General features: G+C 45.4%; 1 protein-coding gene across 2 annotated transcripts; it reads right to left on the bottom strand.

Moving 5' to 3' along the window:
* Positions 1 to 1181: 1181 nt before the first annotated feature.
* SLC39A13 (solute carrier family 39 member 13) lies at positions 1182 to 22368 on the bottom strand. 2 transcript variants are annotated; one of them, XM_068161574.1, is made up of 11 exons: positions 22104 to 22367; positions 16539 to 16644; positions 15039 to 15335; positions 14491 to 14604; positions 12772 to 12893; positions 11765 to 11917; positions 6279 to 6368; positions 5906 to 5956; positions 5553 to 5685; positions 5338 to 5437; positions 1182 to 3867 (listed from the first exon to the last, which is right to left on the bottom strand). In XM_068161574.1, the coding sequence occupies exons 3-11, from the start codon at positions 15301 to 15303 to the stop codon at positions 3792 to 3794; spliced, it is 1104 nt and encodes a 367-aa protein (XP_068017675.1). In that variant the 5' UTR covers positions 15304 to 15335; positions 16539 to 16644; positions 22104 to 22367; the 3' UTR covers positions 1182 to 3791. The 2 variants fall into 2 exon arrangements, with proteins under 2 accessions (XP_068017675.1, XP_068017676.1); XM_068161575.1 differs by lacking the exon at positions 16539 to 16644 and having other exon boundaries at positions 22104 to 22368.
* Between the last annotated feature and the right edge of the window lie 1088 nt (positions 22369 to 23456).

The raw sequence follows: 23456 nt of genomic DNA, 5'->3' as shown, positions 1-23456 counted from the left end.
AAGTAATTTTCTTACACATACCAGCTAAATTAAGTCTTCCACATCAAGAATGAAAAATTATTTTCAAATACAACCACTGTTCTAGATAACAAGGACAAATCCTTCAATATTAACAGTTCTTTCCTGTAAAGACCCAAATAATCAGGTTTCCTGAATCTGCAATAATTGTCACCCTACTCTCTATAGCAGTTCTTCAGGCTATAATTTCAGATGACAGGGGCTTCAGCAAGACCATCCCCTTGCAAAGTTTTCATGTCTGAGACTCTTTACAATTGGTCTTCCCTAAGCTACTGCAATTGTGTTAGAGCCACTCCTTGTGGAGCTGCGAACAAAGCAGCTGATCAATTAGTTATTTTTTTATTATTGCTGGGAAGGAAAAAAGGGAGAGGGGAGGGAGGCTCACAGCACAGCCCCACAGGCAGGGGTACCAGCACAGCCAACGAGTACACCATGATGAATCCAGATTCCAAAATATAGATTGCTGGCAATGGCCCCAGGCCATGAAATCATGGTCCTGATCACCTACCCCCTTAAATCTTCCAGCTCATAGGTTACAGCTTTCCTCCTTCTTAAAGATGACTTCTGGTAAGAACCAAGACCTGTGTACCACCATTCTATATGTGTAAGCTGAAAATCTTTTAAGTTAAGAGTACAGTTAAGACAGGCTGAGAACCCATGTTTTTTTAAAGGTAGCAAAAATTGTTTAGTCCTTTCTGGGCAATTCCTACCTATGTTTGATGAGAACAGCTTTGTCCCATATTGTAAGTAACCACTTCAGTGTTAATTGAGACCAGATGGGCCTTGAGTTTTTCAGATTAAAGAAAATCCTGAACACAACAAGGTATGGTTGAAAAACTCTCTGGATAGGCAGTTACCATGTAAGCTTTTCCCTCAAAAGAGAAGCCACTGACTTGGTGGTGCTTCTCAAGGAACCCTGACCAGCAGATCAGAACACACTGTTCCTGGCCCCAAGTGCCATGGCAGCAAGAACAGTAAACTGGATTAGAACCTTTTGTTTCAACTGTGGAAGTCTGAGGAGCAGAAAAGAGACTAAGACAGAGCCCAGAGTTCTCTAGACTAACCCTGAGACACTGCTCTGTAATTCAAATGAGTTTGAATTGAATTTGTAATTCAAACAGAAGTAGTAACTTCAATTAAAAAAAAAAATACAAACCACAAACCCACATGGAAAACCATTTATTTCATCTCTATTGTCTCCATGCAGAGCAGACCAATACAGATGAAGGGGAAAATGCATAAGAGCAGCTGAAAAAATAGAACTAGAAAATACAATTCTCTCTGCATTTCCAAAAGTGACAAATGTGGTGGAGTGATGCCCTTTCTCCTCCCAAGGCTCTCCACCCTCAGCCCCAGGGCTGACACAGTGGAAAACTAACAAGCCTCCTAGTGCTATATCCTGCCAGGGTATGTTCCCAAGAACCACAGACTGTCCAAACCTGTGGTACCCGCCAAGAAAAACAACTCCAAAATTCTTTCTTCAGTGTCATCGCTGCATTCCTGAGCACTGAGCACAAAATCCTGACTGTGGTTTTCAGTCTTGGCAAGGCTCAGCACTGATGCAACACCACCAACACATGGGCATTCACCTGGCAATGCCTCAACTTAAATGCCAGCCTCATTTTGAGAAAGACATCTTGAGAAGCAGCAGGCACATCCTTCTGTCCAAACCTGCTTCCTCCAGAGCCCCGCTACAGGGTCTGCCTAGCTGCAGTCCCTGGCTGGGGCCAAGAGGAAACGCTCAAAATTCAAACTAGAGGGTTAGCATACTCTCCCAGTCCCTGCAGGCTTAACAGATTAATTCTCCTTCCAGGAAAGCAGGAAGGGGGGATGCTACCTTCAGATTTCCTGACAACTGAATGATAGAGGGAGTGGTTGACAAAGGAAGGCAACTTTCTAAGGACAAAAATTTGCACTGAGCCTCCTTTGTTGCCTCACTAAAACTAGTTACTGGTGTAAACCTGGGGTAAGGAAAGCTGAAAAAACAAGCAGTTCCTGGGCAGAGAGAACTGCAAGCATGAGCTCTCCAGCACTCGCTGGAAAGTAGGACAGGAGCTGTCATAAAAAAAGAACTGTGTCAACAGTTCAGGAATCTTTCAGAGAAGTAAATGCTGTGGGCAGTATATCTGCCTCCTTGCTCTGACCCAGATTGCCCTCTCAAGGTGCAAGTGCTCTTGGTAAGGTCCTGTGCAGGCTGGAGAGCAGAACTGATGTACAAAAGCTGTCTGAAGACAGAGCTGAAGTGGTGCAATTCACACTGTGGCACTTGTTTTGTGCCCAGTGACTCCACTAGTTCAATTAGACTTGCTTTTAAACAGATGCAAGCTCTGCAGAAGGGGTGATCTAGTAACTGTGCACATCTCTGTGGCAACAAAACATCCCTGTGGAACAATGGCCTGATCAGCCCCAGGAGCTGGGATGCAGGAAAGCACTAGAAACGTTATTTATTTTTATTGGTCTCAAATTGCCAAAGATTTTGTCCCAGTTGTTACAAAATAGAAAACTCCTCCTGAAGCACATTTACTGTCACCTTTTCATATCCTTTTCTCTTCTTACTTGGCACACAGCTTTTCTAGACTCACTGTTAAATATCATTTCTCCAGAAGTTTCAGCCTTCCCGTTTCACCCTCTCTCCACTATTCGTTGACGCTGTGCCCTTTACTTTAAGGGCTGTCAGTGTTCTTTCTTATCCATTCATCCCCAACTGGCTAACGCCACTGTGAGGTAAGAAGTCCAGAAACAGACTACAATCCATATTTTTGGTTATAGCATGCTCTCAGTCCACACTGAAGAGAGAGAAAAAACTAACCAGGGGTTATTGGCTGCTGCCCAAGCTGTCCAGACCTCTGCCATGGCAGTCCAGGGCTGCTGCAGCACACCAGGCAGCGCTAGCCTGCTACAGATGGTGAATGAGTTGGGCCCTGAGAGCAGGCTCAGAGCCACGTTCATCTAATGATTATGAGGAAAGGGAGCTCAGCTGCAACAGCTACATGGCTTTCCTTCCAGATCCAAGTAAGTTGTTTGGCCAACAAAGAAACATTGACTGACCATTTCTCAGATAAAGAGTTCTGGTGTGCTGGCTATTGGAGTGGTTAGGGCTAAGGCAAGTAATCTCCACGCTAAGCCATTTAATTGTAGTGACCTCAAGCTTTTGCCTCAATTTCAACATAAACAAATACTAAATAGACCAAAGAGGTGGGATGCTACCTTTACAAACAAGTGATGTCAGTGAGAAGCTGGAAGTCAGAAAGGGTTCCTCCCCCTCTATCTCATAGAACCATTAACCTCTCATGGGCAGTGAGTTCTGACTGAAGCTGTTGGTTTATGGTTGGTTTGCAATCTGTGTTCTGCCTCAAGCCCTTAGAGTGGTAGAAAAAGTCATTCCTCTTCATCAGCTGCTGGAGTCATCTCTATTGTTTTCACACAAGAGCTTGGGAGGTGCAATTCCATCAGAATGAAGTGGATGAAACATTGTCCATTTGCTGTGGAGCAGCTGTTCAGTTCATTTCTGCTTGCTGTATCTTTTGCTCCATTAGAAAACAAAACAAAACAAAAACTCAGAAGCCCTGATGTGTGTATTTTAGCAGAACAGGGATAGAAAAGCCAGGGAATAAAGTCCTACATGCCCAGACCTCTTCCTCACCTGCTTCTCATACTAGAAGCCAGATCTGCACGCACACACATAGGAAGTAACATTAGTGTTCCTTATTGCTTTGTAACAGCTCAGAGTCACTGTGGTGGCTCTGGGAGGCATCATAAGGTCTGCGCAGAGGTCACTCAGTTGTGAGCGAGAGTAGCACCATGACTGTAATGCCTGTACACAGGAGCAGAATTTGCTGCAGGGAGTTCCTGGGAAAGAAACAACAACATTAGGAAGAGCCATAGACCAATCTCAGTAAGCAGTAGTGTAGAGGCTCACATATGTTTTGTCCTTTGCCCTTCCAAATGTACAAGGAGGGTGCAACAGCTGTATAGTCACTAAGGCAGCTGAGAAGACTCTCTTCCAGCACCCTAAGCAAAAAAAGTTGTCTATAAACTGACAGGTGCTTGTTCCACCCAGCTGCAAGACCCAACTTCAGGCTTCAAAATCAGTTTAAGCTGACTCAGTCATGCAGCTGCCCAGGTGTACATATATACATACGTATATAATATATATAGTTCTCCCATGAGAGAACCAGCACCTCTGCAGCATGTTCAGATACCTAACAACTACAGTTACAAGAATAAAAAATAAGTGATGAATTTTGCTACTCTTTTAGCACTGACTCAGGTTTATGCTGGACTGAAGTGGCTAAGTACCTCTGCATTCTTTGTCATCAGTTCTGCCAGCACAAGAGGTTATCAACCCAAAAGCAAGCTCCTAACTGGTTATTAACATTTCTCCCTGAGAAGTTCTTACCTTCTCAGCTATAAATGTGGAGCTGTTTTCTGAGCACTTCTTTAACTCTTTGAGTCAAAATGAACTAGGTGAGCCAAAGCTTCATAAACTACCAAAGTTACCTATCTCATTACAGCTGAAATAGCCCCCTGAACATTCAGGGACAGCTCTGCCAGAACTGAGAGGGACTTAACTGTGGTATAGCTGCTTTACCTGCTACAGCCTTAATCAGACTGCAAGAAACTAGAATAATACAACCAAATATACCAGTACATGTATCTACCAGTGTAGAAGAGAAATGACTGAGGTGGAATAACAATAACAGACTATGAAATGATGAATGATAATGAGAACAGCAACACAGTGACATCTAATCAAAATTAATAAGCAAGAGGCTAAAAAGTGAATAATAAGAAGCATCATTTTACACAGTGCAGTCAAACTATGCAAACTTGCTGCCAAAGGGAAATTGCAGAAGCTCAAAGTAAAGGATAGAGTCAAAAAGCGATGAGGAAAGCATCTGAAGGATAAGTTCACATGTGGTTATCAGACACAGATCTCTATGTGGCCCTGGTTCGGGTAGTTCCTAAACCAGTACATGCCAGAAGCTGACAAGATAGACTGGGGAATAAGTCATTTTACTGGACGTGTTTCTGAGCAATCCTTTAAAATCATTGAGTCCAACCACTGTCTAATTCTACTAAATCGTGTCCCTCAGCACTGAATCTCTGTCTTTTAAACACACTGTGCTAGCACAATCTCTGGGACTGACCCAGTTCAATGTTCTCATGTTTTACAGGGCTCTGTAGACACATAAATGCAGTAACTAGCACAGTAGTCTCTTTAGATTCCAGCCTTGCCCATGGGATTTGGAAAACTGGCATTCATGTGCTCCCAGAACAGGCAAGAATTGTTGTAGCTGAACAGAAGGGAGCACTTACCAAGGATTCTTTTCCTCCAGGAGATCAGGCACAACATTTACCAAGGCAATATAAAGAAATCCTCCAGCAGTGAAAGGGAGGATCCAGGCTATCGTTTCCCCTGCACAAACACAGAAAGCTTTCATTATTACTGAGACAGAGAAGGGAAAGAAGACATTCATACAGGGATGACAGGCCCCAACTCCTGTTCCTACAGAGGTCCCAGGGAGCCTCACCTGCTCCTTTAGGTGACTGGGCACATATTGCAAAGCAGGCCCCTAGAATCCCCCCTAGAGCTGTGGAAAGCTGCATCTTAGCTGCACTCCAACGGTCAAAGCCAGCCCGAAGTAGGATTGCAAAATCTCCAACCTGAGAAAACCAAAGGTGGACAGTTAATGAATAATGTCAGTCACAAAGGCCACACATAACAAGACCAGTGCTTCAAGACTCTCAGATTTTCCATGTTGCCAGTCTCCCTGCAGGAGCAGCTTTCAAAGGGTCAGGAAAGCGTTAACCAGCCTCAGCCCCTTCCTAGAGGATGAAGCATCCTTGTAATCCCTTGTAATAGCAGGATACAAAGCCCTCTCACCTCATGTGGAATTTCGTGCAGGAGAATGGCCATTGTGGTTAGGAACCCAACCTGTGGCAGAGGAGAGCAGGTGATTAGGAAAAAGTCCCCCAGCTCTGAGATGAGACTTTCATCAGCATGTCAATTCAACAAAAGGCTAGATGAGCTAACCTTTCCCTTAATGCCACTAGAAATGACTAATGTGTTCCCAGTTTGAAGAAGCTCTGCATCAGAGGGTCCGGATAAGGTTGCTTTTTATTGTAGGCTCTGTTTTCTCTGAAACTTCCAGAAAATAGGAGTGAACTCCTTACATCTTTGGGTTATTTTGCATGCTGTGTCACACTTGAGAACAGACCTATATGGTTCAACATGCAGCTGGTGACAGAAACCTTACCTTTCTGCTGACCAGGAAACTGGCTGCTACTGCCAGGCCATGTGTAAAGTTATCAATTGTGTTGGCCAGGAGATTGAGGTATCCACTAATCTGCAAAGAGAAGAAAGAGATGCTGATAAAGGAAGAGTCATAACAAGATAAAGGAAAGCACATTGCTTAGACTAGTTTATAGAGAGTCATGCTCAGTACATGGTACTTCTGGGTGAGGATCTTAAACTATGTCAGCGCTCAAGTACAAATTCAATGTTATGTTCAGTTTTACAGCAAACTAAGTTTTAGGGCAGGCAAATATTGTCTGAGATTAAAATAATCATCTTATGCAAATGACAAAAAGCTCTAGGAACAGAAAAAGAGAAAGGGAAAAAGAAGCAAGCCAAAACGAAAGAATATGCCTGATCCTACACTGAACCAATTTGAGGCAACACAGACTAATTTACACAGGTGACTGGCTTCCAATATGACCTGACCTTGTTTTCTAGTCATGTACTGTAATATCCAGCTGTTACTTATCTCCTCTTCAAAAGCTGGCGAGAACAATGCAACAGAACAAATGCTGCCGAAATTGCTTTTTATAACTAAACAGATCTTCAAACATTACACTAAAAACGCTTGTGCTCGTAGGTTTGTTTTCCCTTAACAAAGAATAAAGAGAAGGCAGTGATGACAGTCACAAAAAAACCCACCTACTAGAAGGCTGCAAAGCATGAATACACATTTGCATAAAACCACATTGCTTAAGATTATAAGGATAAAGTAGCTTCCTCATGTATCCATCTTCATGTTAGACTTCCCTATCATGCTAGCCATGGTCATCCCCAGACAAATTCTAAGTATTTGCCCTGAAGTGATTTATAAGGGTACCACCTTCAGCTTTTTTGCTTATAAGTCTGATGGAAGGAAAACACAAACATAACAGAAATTACTGTGTGCATGTCCTGAGATACTGCAGTTTACTATACGGCACTGCAGTTTAAACTGTTATCAAACCAGATGGTCACCAACACAGGCTGTCTCTGGACTGCAAGAACCAAGCTGGCATACAGTAAGTCCAGATGTAGGACAGCAGCCAGTGAGTGGAGGGACTGTCTAGAAGCTGTGAGGCCCCTTACCTCACCATAGCATCAGATGGCAAGGTTCAGCTGGAAAAACACAAGTGCTGATAGGATTCACAAGCTCTTTTGGTCTTCTCCTCTTCCCTGTTTCTATCAAACTCTGCCTGGGGCATCTTTTCTTCCTGCCATCTGTATGCCACAGCTCAGATGGGGCTTTCTGTTAGGTCTCTCTCTCCAAAGCACCACCTTCCTGTGAGACACTTCTACTGCACCATCTCAGGACATGTCTCAGGCTCTCAACTTTAAAAAGTTTATTGATAATTAAATATGAAAGCAAAGCATTAAGCAAAGCCTAACTATAGATCACGTTTAAGTAACAATCTAAGTAACATCCCCAAAGCAGATGCAGAAGTTGCCTGCATGTTTTTGTAAGAAAGGTAACACAAAGGGATGCATGTAAGCAGACCCATGAACACAATGGTTCTACTTCTCATTCCTCATTACAGTCAAATATGACTGTCTAAAAATTCTTTTCATATTGGGCTTTTATGTGATTGCATTTCCCCCACAGGCTCGTAATAATTATTTGCATAAGATTTACACAAAAATGCTTTTCCATACCACTGTATAGGGAAAAAATAGACTTCATGATTAAAACATTATGGTTTTTTCTTGTCAGTGGCTTGGGCAAAAGCTGTCACCAAAAGAAGCAAAGCCTTGGAGTGCTCAGAAATAAATTGGGTTGATGTGACAGTTTATGAGCCTCTGACATTTACATTCTGCGAATTCCTAATAGGATGTTCCCGTTGCTCATAAAGAGCACAGCCAGATGAAGTGTTTATGTTCATGCTTCAGAATTAATGTCACTGTGCAATAAAACATACTTCTACAAATCAGCAGGGAGCCCATGTGCCACAGGAAAAAAAAAAGTATAAGGAAGGCAAAAGCACTCAACAATGTTTTTCCTTGTTGAGGGAATAAAGACTGCAATGCGGGACAGAACTGATCTATGTTTGGGTGCAAAGGAAGCCTCCCACCTGTAGTCAAGTTAGGACAAATTATTACAGCACCAGTTACAGAGCAGAAGTTCTACCACACAGTGACAAAGGATGACTGCAGACAGCTTGCAAATCATTAAACCCTGAAAGGTGACTTGGTTTGCTTGTTCAAATAGTATCTTTCCCTTTCTGTTTTCTGAAAAAAAATAATAAAAGGGCTTTACTGACTGAGCAGTAGAACAAAAGCAGCCTGACTTGCTATGGCTTTCTCCCTTGTTTTTGCAAGCACCTACTCTGCCCACTTTCAGCAACACCATTCCCCTGCATGCCCCTTCCCCACACCTGCATGCAGCAGGCTTGAGCAGTGACTTACCCTCTGCTCTGCCAGGCAGGAGACGGGCCACACCATGTGCAGCACCTGAGCCCTGCCAGAGCCTTTTGACAGGGCATCAGTTTGCATTCCTTCTCCAAAGCCATGCTGATTTTATGGAACTCACAGAAACCTGATTACCCTTAGGACTTCTATCCTCTCTTGAACTCAAGTAAACTTAATTATGGGTTCAAAAGTTATTGAAAATGAAGGGCAGAACAGATGGACAGACAGATGGAATGATTGCTTCTGCTGTTGCCTAAGGAAACAGACTACCAATGCAGGAATATCTTCATAGTTTTGGTAATTCCCCCCCTACCAGAAATGCTATTAAAATATTCAGATTATATACTCAGGAGGAGAAAGTTAAAACTACACATGTTAACTCATTAGTTTCTATTTCATGCATATTGACAACAGTCTGTGAGACTGAACAGGCACGTTAGGATTTTAAAGCTAGAAGGGCTGTCCATGGTTGTCCAGACCTACACAACACAACCGAAGGAATCTCCTTCAGGTTCTGCGAGAGGCCCATTGTTTATGAAGCTGTAGTATACTTTGTAGAAAGCAGCTTAAATCTCAGCTTAAAGAGCCCAGGTGACAAGGAATCTACTATTTCTCTACAGTAAGTTGGTCCATCTGCAGGGTACCCTCAGTTACAGAGAGCTGTCTTTCTAGTCTGCTTCTGTTTGGTATAGCTTTAAATACTGAAATTTAGTTGTGCCTTTTACATGGGTATTTGCATACTTGGAGACACTCCTGATCTGTTATGTCTACAGAGGTAAAGAAAAGCACTTCTTACTACATACTACAAACCTAAAATAATTATTTCAGCTCTTTCCTGACCCCTTTACAAATTATCAGTAGTGAATAACAATACTACTGGAAAAAGTCAGACAGCTGTTCCATTACTGATATGCAGAAAAAGGAACACTTGCCTCTTCTCTTACATACTATTTCCTACCTACCCATCCTCCTGGCTGTACTATCATAATGGAAGAATGTGTTCAGTTTCCTCCTGTGATTCTCATACCTTTTTCCAAGGAACTGACTTCCTATAAAGTGTCTCCATCTTGTAAATACAATCTGTCTTCCTTTTTAAGCTATTCCTTAGTATCTGCATGTATCAAGACATGTAAATGATTAAATGAAGTTACTCAGTTTAGCAGGTATCACTGACCTCATGCAGTCACAATGTGCCATTTAAGTAATACGGGAGTATCTGCAAGTGTGAAGATATACTGTCTTTATAAACAATCTCTTGGGAAAATCATAAACCACCAGTGAACAGATTTGAGGGGGTTGCATTAATCCAGTCCCTGTTGATAATACAGAATAATTGATTTTTAATACAGCTAACATTAACAAAGGAGGCTTAATGCAGTACTATTTTTATTAGAATGTGGGATCCAGTCATGTTTTATATACATTTGTCAGTGTCATTATCATCTTATGATCGAATAAAAGGCAGGGAAAAAATGCCTCACTGACATGAATTTCTCTTTCATAAGACCCTATCAATTAGCATTAATACTATTATTATGGTTTACATTAGGACCAGGCCCTGAGCAATTGTGTCTCCCATCAGCATTTCATTTCTTCTTGAAATCAGTGGTAGACAAGGCACCTTCTAAGTCCATAGTTGTTAATATAAACGTTTCTTAACACAACAGCATAATGTTTCATAATCCAGCAATACCTGTTTCTTCACCACTAACACCTCCAGAAACATCAACAATGTGCAGTTTGTGCTGTGTTCTGCACATGAAATGGATGCGATAGATAGCAAAATCACGCAGTGACTTCAGCACGTATCTCACATTGTGTAGGAAGAGCTATAAAGCTAAAGCAAGAATGATTTAAAATATAAAGACTGAAGAGCCTCTGACTGACCACATATCCAGGTGTGGGCTAGTCCCTGCAACCAGACTTTCTGTCCATAGTTACTCTTCTACCATCTTGCACATTTTATTGGGCTTCCAAACTCAAATTATACGTCGCTCTGCCAAAGGGGTTGTCTACTCACTTGCTTTCAATCATAGAATCATGGAATCATCAGGGTTGGAAGGGACCTCAAGGATCATCTAGTTCCAACCCCCCTGCGATGGGCAGAGACACCTCAGACTAGATCAGGCTGCTCAGAGCCCCATACAGCCTGGCCTTAAAAGCCTGCAGGGATGGGGCTTCTCCCACCTCCCTGGACAACATGTTCCAGTGTCTCACCACCCTCATGGAGAAGAATGTTCACCCAGTCAAGAGTTTCCACAGGGCAAAACAAAGCCACTCACAAAGTCACTGCCCATGTTACAGTACTCATTTTCCCTCCTCCACCTCCAGTCCTACGAGCTTGATCATCTCCCTTACCCCAGTACTACAGGCTGCCTCTCTACATGCCACACTGATTCAGCAAGTTCAGCTAAGAGAGAAATAAACCTATTAGAAAAAAAGAATAAAAAGCAAGTTCTTTCTCTGTTTAGCTCCCTGAATAGGCTCACACTGGGGCAGACAAGATCCAGTGCAAAGGAAGTAATGGGAAATACAGCTTGGAGGCAGAAGTGGACAAAACTCCCTTTTTGTCAGCAGAAAAACTGCTAATCTGAGAAATGGAACTTTTAAGTTATACACTGGATACCGTCTAGTGTCAAAATGTTTGCAAAAGGCGCCTTAAAAGGGAATGTCTGGTACAGTTCAAGGATCGGAGGGCAGAGAAATCATGGCACCAAAAAATTGAACAAAGATATAATGGCTCTAAGATGTAGAGTAATAAAGTGTGAAGGTACTGTACTTTGGTCTCAAGATTCAACCAAAACACATATGACCAGACTTATGCCTTCACAATACTGACTTTTCTCTTCTGAATAAACTGCATATTTTCTCCAAGTCTGCGATTTCCTCTCTGCTGTGATGTGGACGGACACTTTGACAGAGTAAAACTAAGTACTACTCAAACACTAGGCTCCCCACTCAGGCACAGCTCTTTCCACAGACAGCTCATCTTCCTGACTGGATTCTGAAATATGTGCCCAGAAAATCTAAGATACGAAGGTCAGTTTGTGGGTTTCTTACCTTGATTCTGTTGTCTGTTGGACAAGACTGAAGCGAGGAGCCATTGCAGTGAGTCAAGTCTGTTCCTGCTCTTTGGGACTGGCCTGCCACCTTTGGCATTGGGTATCCACTTCCATTGGGAATCTTTCCAGCTGGTGCTTTGGAATTGCAGCCCTAAGTAACAGGACAAAAATTGTCACTGCCTTTTTGTTAGTGGTGAATGAGTTTGAAGCAGAGTCGGGAATCCAATCTTTACCCTTAATCCTTTTGTCCTTTCAATGCAAAACTGCAGCACCACAGTTTAATAGTGAAAATTGCCATTATGTTCTTTTCAGACTTCAGTGTGTGACCTGCAGTTTTACCTGTCAGAAGTCACAGCTCAGCAAGGACTGAACAGTCTTAGGAGTTGAGCATGTCTTGAGGATTAGCTGCACTCCTCTGCAGGATTACTTTCTGGTACTTTTGTTTATGTTGCCCCTTTGCAGCTGAGTGACTCTCCCCTGAACCACTACTATTATTTGGATAACCATAAACCCCTTCTACCACACAAAGCTACTCAAATAAACACTTGGCCCAGGCCATACCCAAAAAGAGTGGGTAGTGAGGAACACCTTCCAGAGAAGGCTGGTCTGTGTCCTGATCTAGAACCCAAAAGGACAGTGAGGAACAACGGCTTAGTGGAACATGCTGGCTGTCATTCCTCAAAGCCCACTTGAACAAAGTTTCATCTGCAGAGTGCTCCAGCTGCCAGTCCCCATAAAAGGGGAGCTCTCTTTTACACATACCACAGCAAGACAAAACCAGCCCAGAGGTAAGAAATCTCAGCTAAAACCACAAACCCAAAGCATGGGGATGAAATTTCCTCTAGAGCCCCATGGCAAAGAAGCGGCAAAAAGGCTCCCAAGGGCCGTAACAAGCTACTCACAGCTCCAGGATCATTTGCTGCACCCATTAGGTAAGGCAGACGAGTTACTTAGTTCCATGTTCCAAATAAAACAGCACTCCTTCTCCTCTGGCTGATAACTTACCACACCAGGGTACTCCTTTTCTTCTTTCTCTAGGAAGATCTTCTCTAGCACCAGGAAGGCCAGGAAACCAATGATCACCCAAAGACCCAGAAGCTTCTGCTGCTGAAAGCTCTGCCCTTCTCCTGAGGCATAAGAGAGAAATCTTCATGTCACAATCAAGTACGCAGTGTTTCCCACATGTGAACCCACCCCACCCAAGACAGTTCAGCCAGCAGTTCCAAGACAAAATCCAAGAAACAACAATGGAAACACATCCTGCAATGACTAAGAAGCAAATATATATCAAATTAAATTAGTTTAACTTGCTCACTCTTGAACTAACAAATCCTCATCTTAGGACACTCAGTATTTCTTGACAACACTGGGAATTTCCCTCAGCTCCAGGGGCAAGTGAAGATTACATCCACAAAAATCCTGCAGCTGTATCTACTGAGCAGCAAGCCCCAACATGAAACCTGCCATTTATGCAGCTACAGACCCACCTTTGCCTTTCTGCCACACCTGTGCCAGTTATTAAGCCCAAAGCTATAAACTTTCTTTTCAGTTACAGCCAAGCCTGTGAGATAATCATCCATTCAGCCTGGCTGCAGAGATGGAGATTGCATTGCAGTGGAAGAACAGAATGACTCTGTAATAGGGCTTACATGGGTCAAGGAAACCTTTATGTTACACAACGGTCTGGCAGAAGCAAACAAGCTAGAGCAAGAGAACAGTTTCATTTAGGAACTACTGCAGAAAGAGGGAAAAAGGACCACAGTTTCTGCTGTTAGTGCTAGAGCTGTAAGGAAAAGGATCAAAGGTCTGGCAGATTTGAAATCCCAGGACACAGGTGCAAGGAAATCTGGGAAACCCAAGGCATTCTTTTCCACCTCTCACAGTTTCAGCAGGGAAAAGAATTCTTGGTTTCTCAACAAGTGGGATGCAGCAGCACTTGCCTTCTATGCTATCAGCTTGCTGAAGCACAGAGAGACCATCCACAAAGCTGGCTATTTGAGGGTTGAGATACATTGATACCATAAGCTCTATCCAAGCCCAAACAGTGTTTAGTTTGCTTTCAAACACATGTTCCTGTCACCTGTATTTCTTTTTTTCTCCTCCATCTTAGTCATGGCTCTATGGACATTTTTTCATGACTTTTCTTTGAGCAAGGACTGAGAAAGCAACACACTTGGGCTCCCACAGATCAAAGTACCTAGCAGAGGGGCCCCAGTTAGGCTCAAGAAAGAGGCTCTTCTAGGAGTCACTGTTAAGTGGACAGATTTATAGACAATATGCATCTGATGAGGCAGAATGCCCACCTGAGGTGCTGCATGAGTTCACATATCAAACCACCCATACACTCATAACTTTCCATCAGGATAAAGAAGCATTCCCTTTCCTTACAGAAAGGACAAAGGAAAATCAACTGAGATTTACAGGAGGACAAAAGCAAGGCAGGAAAAGTTGATAGAAAAGAAATCCATTACTAAACATAAAGAAACTATGGCCAACTCAGGAAGCTTCCAATCTCAGAATCTTTGGAGGGCTAGGGAGTATATGGATTGAAGTATTATATCTCTTTTTATTATGTCCTTCCCTAGGCATGTGCTTTTACACATTATTTGAAAGAGAATACCAGCCTAGAACAGTTTCTGGGTTGACCCAACCTGGCTGGTCTTGTGTTTTCAAGGGGGAAGAGGCTCAACAAATGTAGTAAGCACAGCACAGTCCGCTCCATACCTGTTGGTGCACTGCACATGTAGGCCCAGGCCTCAGGAAGCAGGTGCAGAAACACATTCCCCAGTAGACCACCAATTGCAAAGCTCAACAATTGCTTCAAACGGTGTGATCCAGCTGGAAAAAAAAATACCCAACACAAAATCAAACAAAAACTGATCACAACCAAGCCAGGAGACAAAATATCTTCAGATAAGATTTTGCACAGAGACCTCAATTGGAAGCATCTGCAAAGCAAGCTTCCAAAGGAGGGAGCACAAAATTCTGGAGTGCAAGAAAAAGTCCTGGCAAACCCTGGCTGGGGCAGCAGCATGTGGGATGGTCCTGGACCAAGCAGGGTGCAAACCAAACAATATTCTTTGTACAAGCTCATATCAGGGCCTGCATTCATCCAAAGATTTCCTATCAATAGGTACGGACTAAAGCATGGGAAACAGATGATCTATTCTAGAGGACAATTTCTGCTGACAAGATGCTTTTTATCCCTGTGCTGTTCAGTCACAATCCAGGACATTCAGCTTCAGAAAGACTCATGCAGGTAGCAGGCTTACCTTCTGACCGCAGAGCAGCTCCTGTCTCAAACGGGATCACTAGCAAGGGGAAGACGCCACTGAGTCCCACCATGAATGAACCAATGAGCGAACAGATCCAGGCATCCAGGCGCTCACTGCTGAACAGGTTTCCCCAGGAATCTGCCTCCTTCTCACAGAGAGGACCAGTACTAGCAGCATGACTCCTTGGAAGCTGCTGAGCTTCACAAGCCACAATCAGAAACAAGGAGAGTGTCCCATCAAGCAGAACCTTTTGTTTTGTCATTGCTAAGTGGTCTCAGCCAGGCTGGCCGATCTCTGAAAAGACCAAGGGAGAGCAGGTCTGAGAGCATGATCAAGACTCCCTCCCACCATCCCAGAGGAAAGGTTTCAGTTATACCATCCCACTCCCTCAGCATCTTAGCACAGATATATATCCCCATGAGAAATATCTGAAATTCTTCCTGATTTCAGCAGAGCACCACAAGACAGAGAGGCTGTTTATCATTTGCTGTATGAAACTGCACAAGACATTTTTTGAAAGAGTCTGAATTTTAGCACCTCTTCTCAGGTGGGCTGGACAAGGCCACCAAGTCTCTTGTTCTTGCTTTTCAGTGTCCTGTGGCTTCAGAGAAAAGGTATTAACCGGAGATGCTACCCAGATAAGTCTTCTCTCTGCCATGGAACAGCATCCATGTAACAAATCAGGATGCAAGACAGGGAACATAAGAGAGGTCTGAGAAGTCATTAGTCGTGTAAAGATGGTGAGCAGGGGTAGGCTATTCACCATCTCTTCAGAGTAAATGCTAACAACCACCACACAAAGCCAGTGAGGGTCAGCACCATCAAAAATGTCACAAATGTGATTCTGCACCAGCAAGTAACTTGTGTGGCAGTATTTCTCCAAAAATGATGGGAAATTTTACTACAGAAGGCAGAACAAGTACTAGAAAGACAAGTCCACTGATTGTTCACGGTTAGACAGCTCCTATCAGACTCAGGAAATGCCCTTATCTGAAAGGAGCTGGAGGCTGGAAAATTAGTTGGAAAACAGCATATACACTTGTCCTATTTTTATTTTTTCCTAAGAGAGTATTATGTTAGGTTGTCTCTTAGTCAAAATCAATAGAGCTGTTACTAAGAACTCTTCAGTCACAGGAAAAGTGGAGACAAGCAGCCATGTTAGAAGAGGAAAATGAAGATATTTACATTCTCATTGGCAAACAGGAAAGGAAAACTATGCAAAGGCTGAAGTACAAATGCTCCTTCAGTCTCCAGAAGAAAAAGTGAAATGTTACAAGCTAAAGTTATTTGGAAATGGGAGAAAAGAGAAGGTTAGAAAAGAATGGCTTAACAGACGTTCATAAACCAGCTGCAGATTGAGAGGGACTAACGGCATTCACCTGAAAGCATGTAAGGAGCTAGTCAAAGTCATCTCTGAAGCATTAGTGACCACCTTTGAAAATTTACAGGAATATGGGAAGGCCACAGAAGGCTGGAGAAGCATCATGCCTCACCTACCTTTATAAAAAGAAAAAAAAAGGTGGGAGAAGACTTAAGTTACAGATCAGTAACTTCAATCCTCTGAAAGACTCTCGATCAAGTTAAATGATCAGTTTGTAGTTACCTACAAGATAAGAAAGTGATAAAGATAGCAAAGCAGTAAGTAACAGCCAGACAGAAGGGGGCCTAAAATTATCAAGAAAAAATTCAGAATGTTAGAGCCAATCTAAAGGCTCACTGCAGCTAAAAAGGGCAGAGTTGCTCCTTGTCCCCCAGCCCCTCATGAAGCATCCCCCCCCCATGCTCACGCCTCACTGTGAGTGAGCAGAGTCAGAACAAACTAACAGGAAAAATTATTTCTTAAAGGCTTGACCCTTTTCCAGTTTCAGCCCTTGAGGTAAATCGCTGCAGGAGGAAGGCTTGGCTGCAGTGAGCAATAAAAAAGAGAATGAAAGGAGAGGGTCACATGACTCCTGTGCTCCAAGCACAGTAAGCATGGACATCAGGAGCAGGGAGGATGTAAGAAGGAGCCAGTGAAGACACTGGCAAGGCTAGCTGTGCAAGAGCCACTAAATTTTTTGGTAGCCACATAACATTTGCTCAAGTGTAAACTCTACTGACCTTCACAGAACCCAAGCAGCAAGTTCAGGATTTTGTGGCATCTCATTGCAGCATATTGATCTGGCTGCAGGAACCCTAGATCTACATATAGGATACTATCAAATCATTCTCAGCAAAGATTGGTACAAAACCAGTATACTATGCAGGGGGGGGAGGGGAAATAGTATCATAGTGATCATGACAAAACAGCAATTCTGATGTGCCATTTCATTGATTCAGAAAATTAATATTGCTACAAAGCAGGCAAATGACATCGTGGGACATAGTGATTTCATGCCACTCCACACACGAGACTTTAGCCAACAAAACTTCACTCAGCCTCACATATTCTTCTTTAGTAAACAGATGCAGATATTGGAGAGAAACAGAAATTAGACTGTAGAGTGTAGAAACCATAACCTGGAAAAAAAACAACCAAAGCACAATTGAGTACAAGCCCTGTGAGGAGAGGCTGACGGAGCTGGGGTTGCTTAGCCTGGAGAAGAGGAGGCTCAGGGGAGACGTTATTGCTCTCTACAACTACCTGAAAGGAGGTTGTAGACAGGTGGGGGTAACCCACACCAGAACAAGAGGACACAGTCTCAAGCTGCACCAGGGGAAAGGTGAGGAGAAAGTTCTTCCCAGAAAGACTGTGCTGCCCAGGGAGGTGGTGGAGTCACCATCCCTGGAGGTGTTCAAAAAAGGATTGGATGTGGCACTTGAAGCCACGGTTTAGTTAGTCATGAGGTGTTAGGTGATAGGTTGGACTTGATCACACAGTATCACAGTATCGCCAAGGTTGGAAGAGACCTCGAGGACCATTGAGTCCAACATGTCACCACAGACCAATGACTAGACCATGGCACCAAGTGCCACATCCAATCTCCTCCTGAACGCCTCCAGGGATGGTGACTCCACCACCTCCCCGGGCAGCACATTCCAATGACCAATGACTCTCTTGGTGAAGAGCCCTCTCCTCACCTCGAGCCCAAACCTCCCCTGGCGCAGCTTGAGACTGTGTCCCCTTGCTCTGGTGCTGATTGCCTGGGAGAAGAGACCAACCCCTTCCTGGCTACAACCACCTTTCAGGTAGTTGTAGAGGACTTTTCCAACCTTACTGATTCTATGACTTGAGTGTGTTTAGTCTCAAAATGATAGCACTGAAGGGAACAGAACAGTCTGCACACATTAAAAGTCACAAGTGCTCAACTCTTCTGTCACATCATAGCATCAGTTCAGCTGGTATACAAGATCCAGCCTGGATATGAAGAAACAAATCTACACAGTGCCAAAGTGGTGATATACTGGAACAGGTAATCTACAATGCAGAATCTCCAGCTCTGTTCTATTTTAAGAAAAAATAATAAACAGCTAAGTGCTATTTCATTGCAAAGACTAGATCCCTTCTTGAAGTCCCTCCAGCCTTACACCTGTAATTTGATGTAAGATGGTGAGACCTTTGTCCTAGGACCTTAAGAAGTAGGTTTTCACCTGTAAATCACTATTGGCACAACCACTTCAAAACAATGCACCAATTCAACTCAGGCAAAGAAGTGAACAAAGGTGGGCTGATGCTCCAGTAACAACTGTAAGGAGAGGCTGACGGGCTAGACATACCACCCACTGTCCAGCTCCACCATACCAATATACCTGGGGTGCTGCCAGGCTCCCTGGATCCCTCACTGGGATTTAGGCTACCCTCATAGCAATGAAGACACACAAAACAATGGTAAAACTATGCCACAGAATCTCCCAATTTTCTCCACACAAAACACCATCACAAAAAGATAGGAAGCTCGTAAAATGTTAGCTGTCGCCTTCCTTCTGTCCTGAGTAGCTGTACAGACTGAAGCCATCACTCTATATGCACCTGCAAAAGGAGACAATGGGACTCTTCAGGCCACCAGCCACAGACTTCTCTCTGCTTGCTAGCTGCTGCAGAACAATCCACAGTTTCAGAGTTTCTTGCTCTGAAAAAAAGACTGGTACCCGTTATAACCCCTTACAACAAACAAACACAGCAAAATGACTGCTCTCTGCAGCTCGACAGTGATGAGAAGTAGCACAAACTGGCCTCTTCTGCAACACTATCATCACAGGTTTTGAAAAGTAATCACTACAACTGATCCAACAAGTACATTTTTTCAGGTTCTTCTCCACATAGCACACATCTGCCTCAAGGGACGCCTGAAAGGGTCTTTGAGACAACATGACCAAAACTTGGAGAGAAGACAGAAGCACAAAAGACAAAGTGAATGTCCAGGGCACTGAAAACAACCTACCTACCCGGCTTCATGCCCTTCTTCCAGAAACAAAAGCATCAGATCCTCCAAAAAGGGATGGTGGTGGCCAATGGGCATAAAAGGGTAGAAAACTGACTCCACTAACTCACATTTGCGTCAGTCAACTTTCTGTGGCCCATGGGTCCTTCTCTGCTGGTTACGTGAGAGACCAAGAATTAATTTCTTTACAGTTGCAACGCTTGCCCATTGTTACCTTGTGGCTCAAGAACATCCCCATATCTCTTGCAGTAGATTCCTGATGCCCATAAAACAGCAATGAGGAATTTGGTCCAACACCCATGACACATATGAACTGTGTGAAGTGTACCTGCCCATGGCAGGGGGGTTGGAACTAGATGATCCTTGAGGTCCTTTCCAACCCTAATCTTATGATTCTATGATCTTTGTTCCCACTTAATTATTTAGAGCCTACTCTCAGCATTTATTTCTTCCTAACCTCTCTTAATCATTTGCTTTAAAAAAATGGTCTGGCTTGGAAGGGACCTTAAATACCTTCTCAGAGAAATCTATGGCCACTATGAGGCAAAGGCATAACTACGTTTATAGAGATGTTTTTCTCAGGAAACATGTATGACCTATTTAAGAACATGCATGAGAGAGAAATAGCCAGTGTGTCATTTACTTTTCAGTTTTGACAACACCAACACTTGGGATCACAGCCTGGTCACTATCACCACTGACAGCTACCTCCACAGCACATGTTCTGTGCAGGTCTCTGAGCTGAGCATTCAGGAGAGAGGCCCACTTAGCTCCTTCTGCAAGAGGCTCAGAATTCTAATAACCACGAGTCTTCCCAGCTTGGGAAGGACAAACAAATGAGAATTAGCCATTTATACCTCAGCTCGAGTAGAGGCAGGGAAAGGCTGTGCACCAAGACAGGAAAGAGCTCCTGCCCTCCTCCCAGAAGGCTATGGGGGCCTCCCCCACCTCACAGTGCTCACCAAAGCACCTCTGTGGCAGGTAGTGCCTAAAAACCACAGACAAACCTGAAACTGCCAAGGCAAAACCCTACTGCAAACCAGAAGATAAAATATTGATATGATGATGACTCCCATGTAACACACACACATGCCCCACCAACACTCTGCCTTTTTAGACCACACAGCTTCAGCTCTGTCTCAGCACAATTCCTCAGTGCCACACAATGGCATTTCAGATACTGCTGGGGGGAAAAAATGAAAAGGTCTTTCTTACAAGTGTTTTCCCTGGAAGCTGGTTGCCTTGGCTTACAGTTGCAAAAGTACTACTTGGAATGAGGGGAAAAAAAAATCCAACAACTTATTTTCCAGGGAGGAAGCATAATTTTCATCCAAAAAAATCCACAAGCCGCCTCCCTCCCTTAGCCCTGTGGAGAGCTTTGAATTCCTCCTGGAAGCCCTGACCTCAGCAGAGGCATGAAAGGTCCAGTCCCACAGAGCATTCCCTTCTCTCAAAATCACTGCCCACATTTAAGGAATACCCTGTTCTGGTAGGACCCTTCCCCTTTCCCCTGTCTTACAAAACCACTTGCACAGAGTCTTGCATTTCTGCACATTAAGAGCAGGCAAAAGTGGGAGCGTTAAGAAAAACGAAGTGCTTCAGATCAGAGCAGATGACAGACCCCAAGCAAGCTCGACAGTTGGCAGGCAAGACAGTTAAAGCACTGACTAAACACTACGTAGCTCGAGACACAGCAACTCCTTCTTCATCCGACCAGGGATGAAAGATGGAAATTTGGGGGTCAGACAGTGACGTTTAACCCCTCAAGGCCGGGTGGGATTCCTCTCCTCCCAGCACTCACCGGGGCGGCCCGAGGAGAGGCCGGCCACAACCCGCCTCCCCAGGCAGCCCCGCGGTGCCGCGGCCCTCGCCCAACTGGGGCCAGGCTCCGGCCGCTCAGCGGCACCGCTAGCCTCCTTGTTCCTAACATCACGGCGGACGGGTCCGATGGGCCAGACGGGGCGGGCTTGACAGCGGAGAAAGGCAGAATACTGACCAACGCGAAGGGAGACGTATTTGCCGGGGAGGGTGGGTGCGTAATTAACTCCGTTCACGCACTTTAAAGGACCAGTTGCCCCACTGGTCCGTGTGCCCCTATGGCCGCGCAGACCCCAGCCAGCCCACGATGGTCTGCAGCGGGGCAGACCCGGGACACCGTCCCGCGGAGGCGGCGGGGAGCATGATTCCACCCCGCTCTCCCCCGCGCCAAGACTTTTCCGCGGCATCATCTGCCGGAGGAGCGACTTCCAAAACTTTCTGCGCTGCGTCCCGCAGGGTCTGGGCTCCAGCCCCGGGCAAGGCGCCGCTCTTCCCGTCAGCTGCGGGGAAAGTGGGAAGGACCGAAACGAGCCGGGAGCCCAGGGCGAGCCGGGGCCCCGGAGCGGGCGGCGTGGAGCCCGCGGTCTCGCCAGGCCGGGATACGGCTCCTGCTAAGCAGCGGCCCGGCCAGGCGCTGCCCCACCGCGTCCTTCGCAAACTTGTCCCGTACTCGGCTTAGCCAGGCCCGGCCCTGCCAGTGCCGGGCTCAGCTTTACTGCGGGCAGCACTGCCCTCCGCCCCCGCTCACCCCGTCCCGCCGGCACTGAGCCGCGCGGCCGAACTCGGCTCCAGCCATGCCCCTCGCCCCCGCAGCAGCGGAGCGGGGGTGGCCCGGCCACCCGCCACCCGCACCCCACAGCCCTCGGCCGCGAGCACCCGTTACCGTGCGCCGCCGCTGCCATCCAGCCGCGAGTCGGCTCGGGCCTGCCCCGCCCGGCGGCCCCTCGGCTCCGCCTCCCCCGGCCGGCCACGTCGGTCCCGGCCTCCTCGTCACCAGCGTCGCCAGCCCGGCGGGCATCCACCGCCGCTCGTGCGGCTTGCTGCCCCCACTCCCCGCCGTCGCAGCACGGGACGGTCCGGGGCTCAGCTGGTCCGGACCGGCGGGAGCTAAGGTCAGTGGCGCAGCCCGGGCCGGCCTGGCCTGGGCCCCGCGCACTTCCCCGTCCTGTCAGCTCGCCCGAGCTCCGCCGCAGGGCCCCGGAGGGAATATCCTGGCAAACAGCCGCGCCCAGCCCGCCCCCCGTACCGAGCTCTCCCCGAGGAGAGTTGCGGGCGGGGGCAGCCCTGTCTTTCTGCAATGTGCTACCGACAGCTTTTCACATTTTCAGAGAACTCTGCCTCACGGGGTGATCGATTCTTTGGGCTGCCGAGGTATAAAGAATGCACCGCGGAAACACGGGGTTGAGCAGGACTTCTGGAAGTTGCTACAGCAGAGGAAAGTGTGACAGCCTCCTCTAGGACACGGCCTCCCATTGTTTTTGAAGGCTACAATGACTTCTAAGCACGTTTTCCTCCTCATTACAGGTCGATCACAGCGTTCACGATGTCATTTGTGTAACCCAGAGCCCCATAAGCACTGGTGTCCCTACTGAGAGTGGTGGAGAATACCCAGGGTTCTTGAAGAGGGTTGCAGAAACTGTATGTGCTCAAAAGTGGGTGAGAACCAAGAATGACTTTCATACGAGCAGAACTACTTTAGAGCTATATGGTTTCCAGTACTGACACTTTCCAAATTTACTGATGTACCCTGCAGTTCCCTCTCCAACCATTTTCCCTGAGACACAGAACTTATTTCTCACTCCTCTTTTTTGAATTAATCCCATGCCCCAGGGAGACATTGCTGATGCTGACGTTTCACTCTGGCTGCATTACATCAGACCAATGTCATGCCCTGGGGCAGGAGTTACAAACCGAGTCAGCTACTGCTGCCTGTGCTGGTTTAGCTGCGCTGGTGTAGCAGCCCTTTCTGCTTTCATGTGACAGGAACACAGCCCTACACACTGCTGCATGGCAAAGGCAGTATAAGAAAAGTTTTATCTTCTTCACTTCTGACAGAATGTTGATCCAGGAAGCTGAATTTTGGAAGTGGATTTCTAAATAAAAAGTATTTTATTCTCAAGTGGTAAGATTTATGGTTCTTGTGTTCCACAGCTGCCTTCTTACTGCTAGAATAACAACCCTCACTCTTCCTCAGCCTTGCTTCAGGGGCACAGATCCCAGTGGATCCTACTTCTGA

The sequence above is a fragment of the Melanerpes formicivorus genome, unplaced genomic scaffold, assembly GCF_026170545.1.
Source record: "Melanerpes formicivorus ecotype bairdi unplaced genomic scaffold, bMelFor1.0.p_v2 SCAF_58, whole genome shotgun sequence".
Lineage (NCBI taxonomy): Eukaryota > Metazoa > Chordata > Aves > Piciformes > Picidae > Melanerpes > Melanerpes formicivorus.
Note: the sequence above shows the minus strand (reverse complement) of the source record. Positions and strands in the feature narration are given on the sequence as shown.

Bases quoted from the DNA above. Each gene is read 5' to 3' on its own strand.
- SLC39A13 (XM_068161575.1), bottom strand. From the start codon at position 15,303: ATGACAAAACAAAAGGTTCTGCTTGATGGGACACTCTCCTTGTTTCTG. The intron at 6,369-11,764 runs GTAAGAAACCCA...TTCTCTTTGCAG, and splicing joins CAACAGACAACAGAATCAAG to ATTAGTGGATACCTCAATCT. The intron at 5,686-5,905 runs GTGAGAGGGCTT...TGGTTTTCTCAG, and splicing joins TGCACGAAATTCCACATGAG to GTTGGAGATTTTGCAATCCT.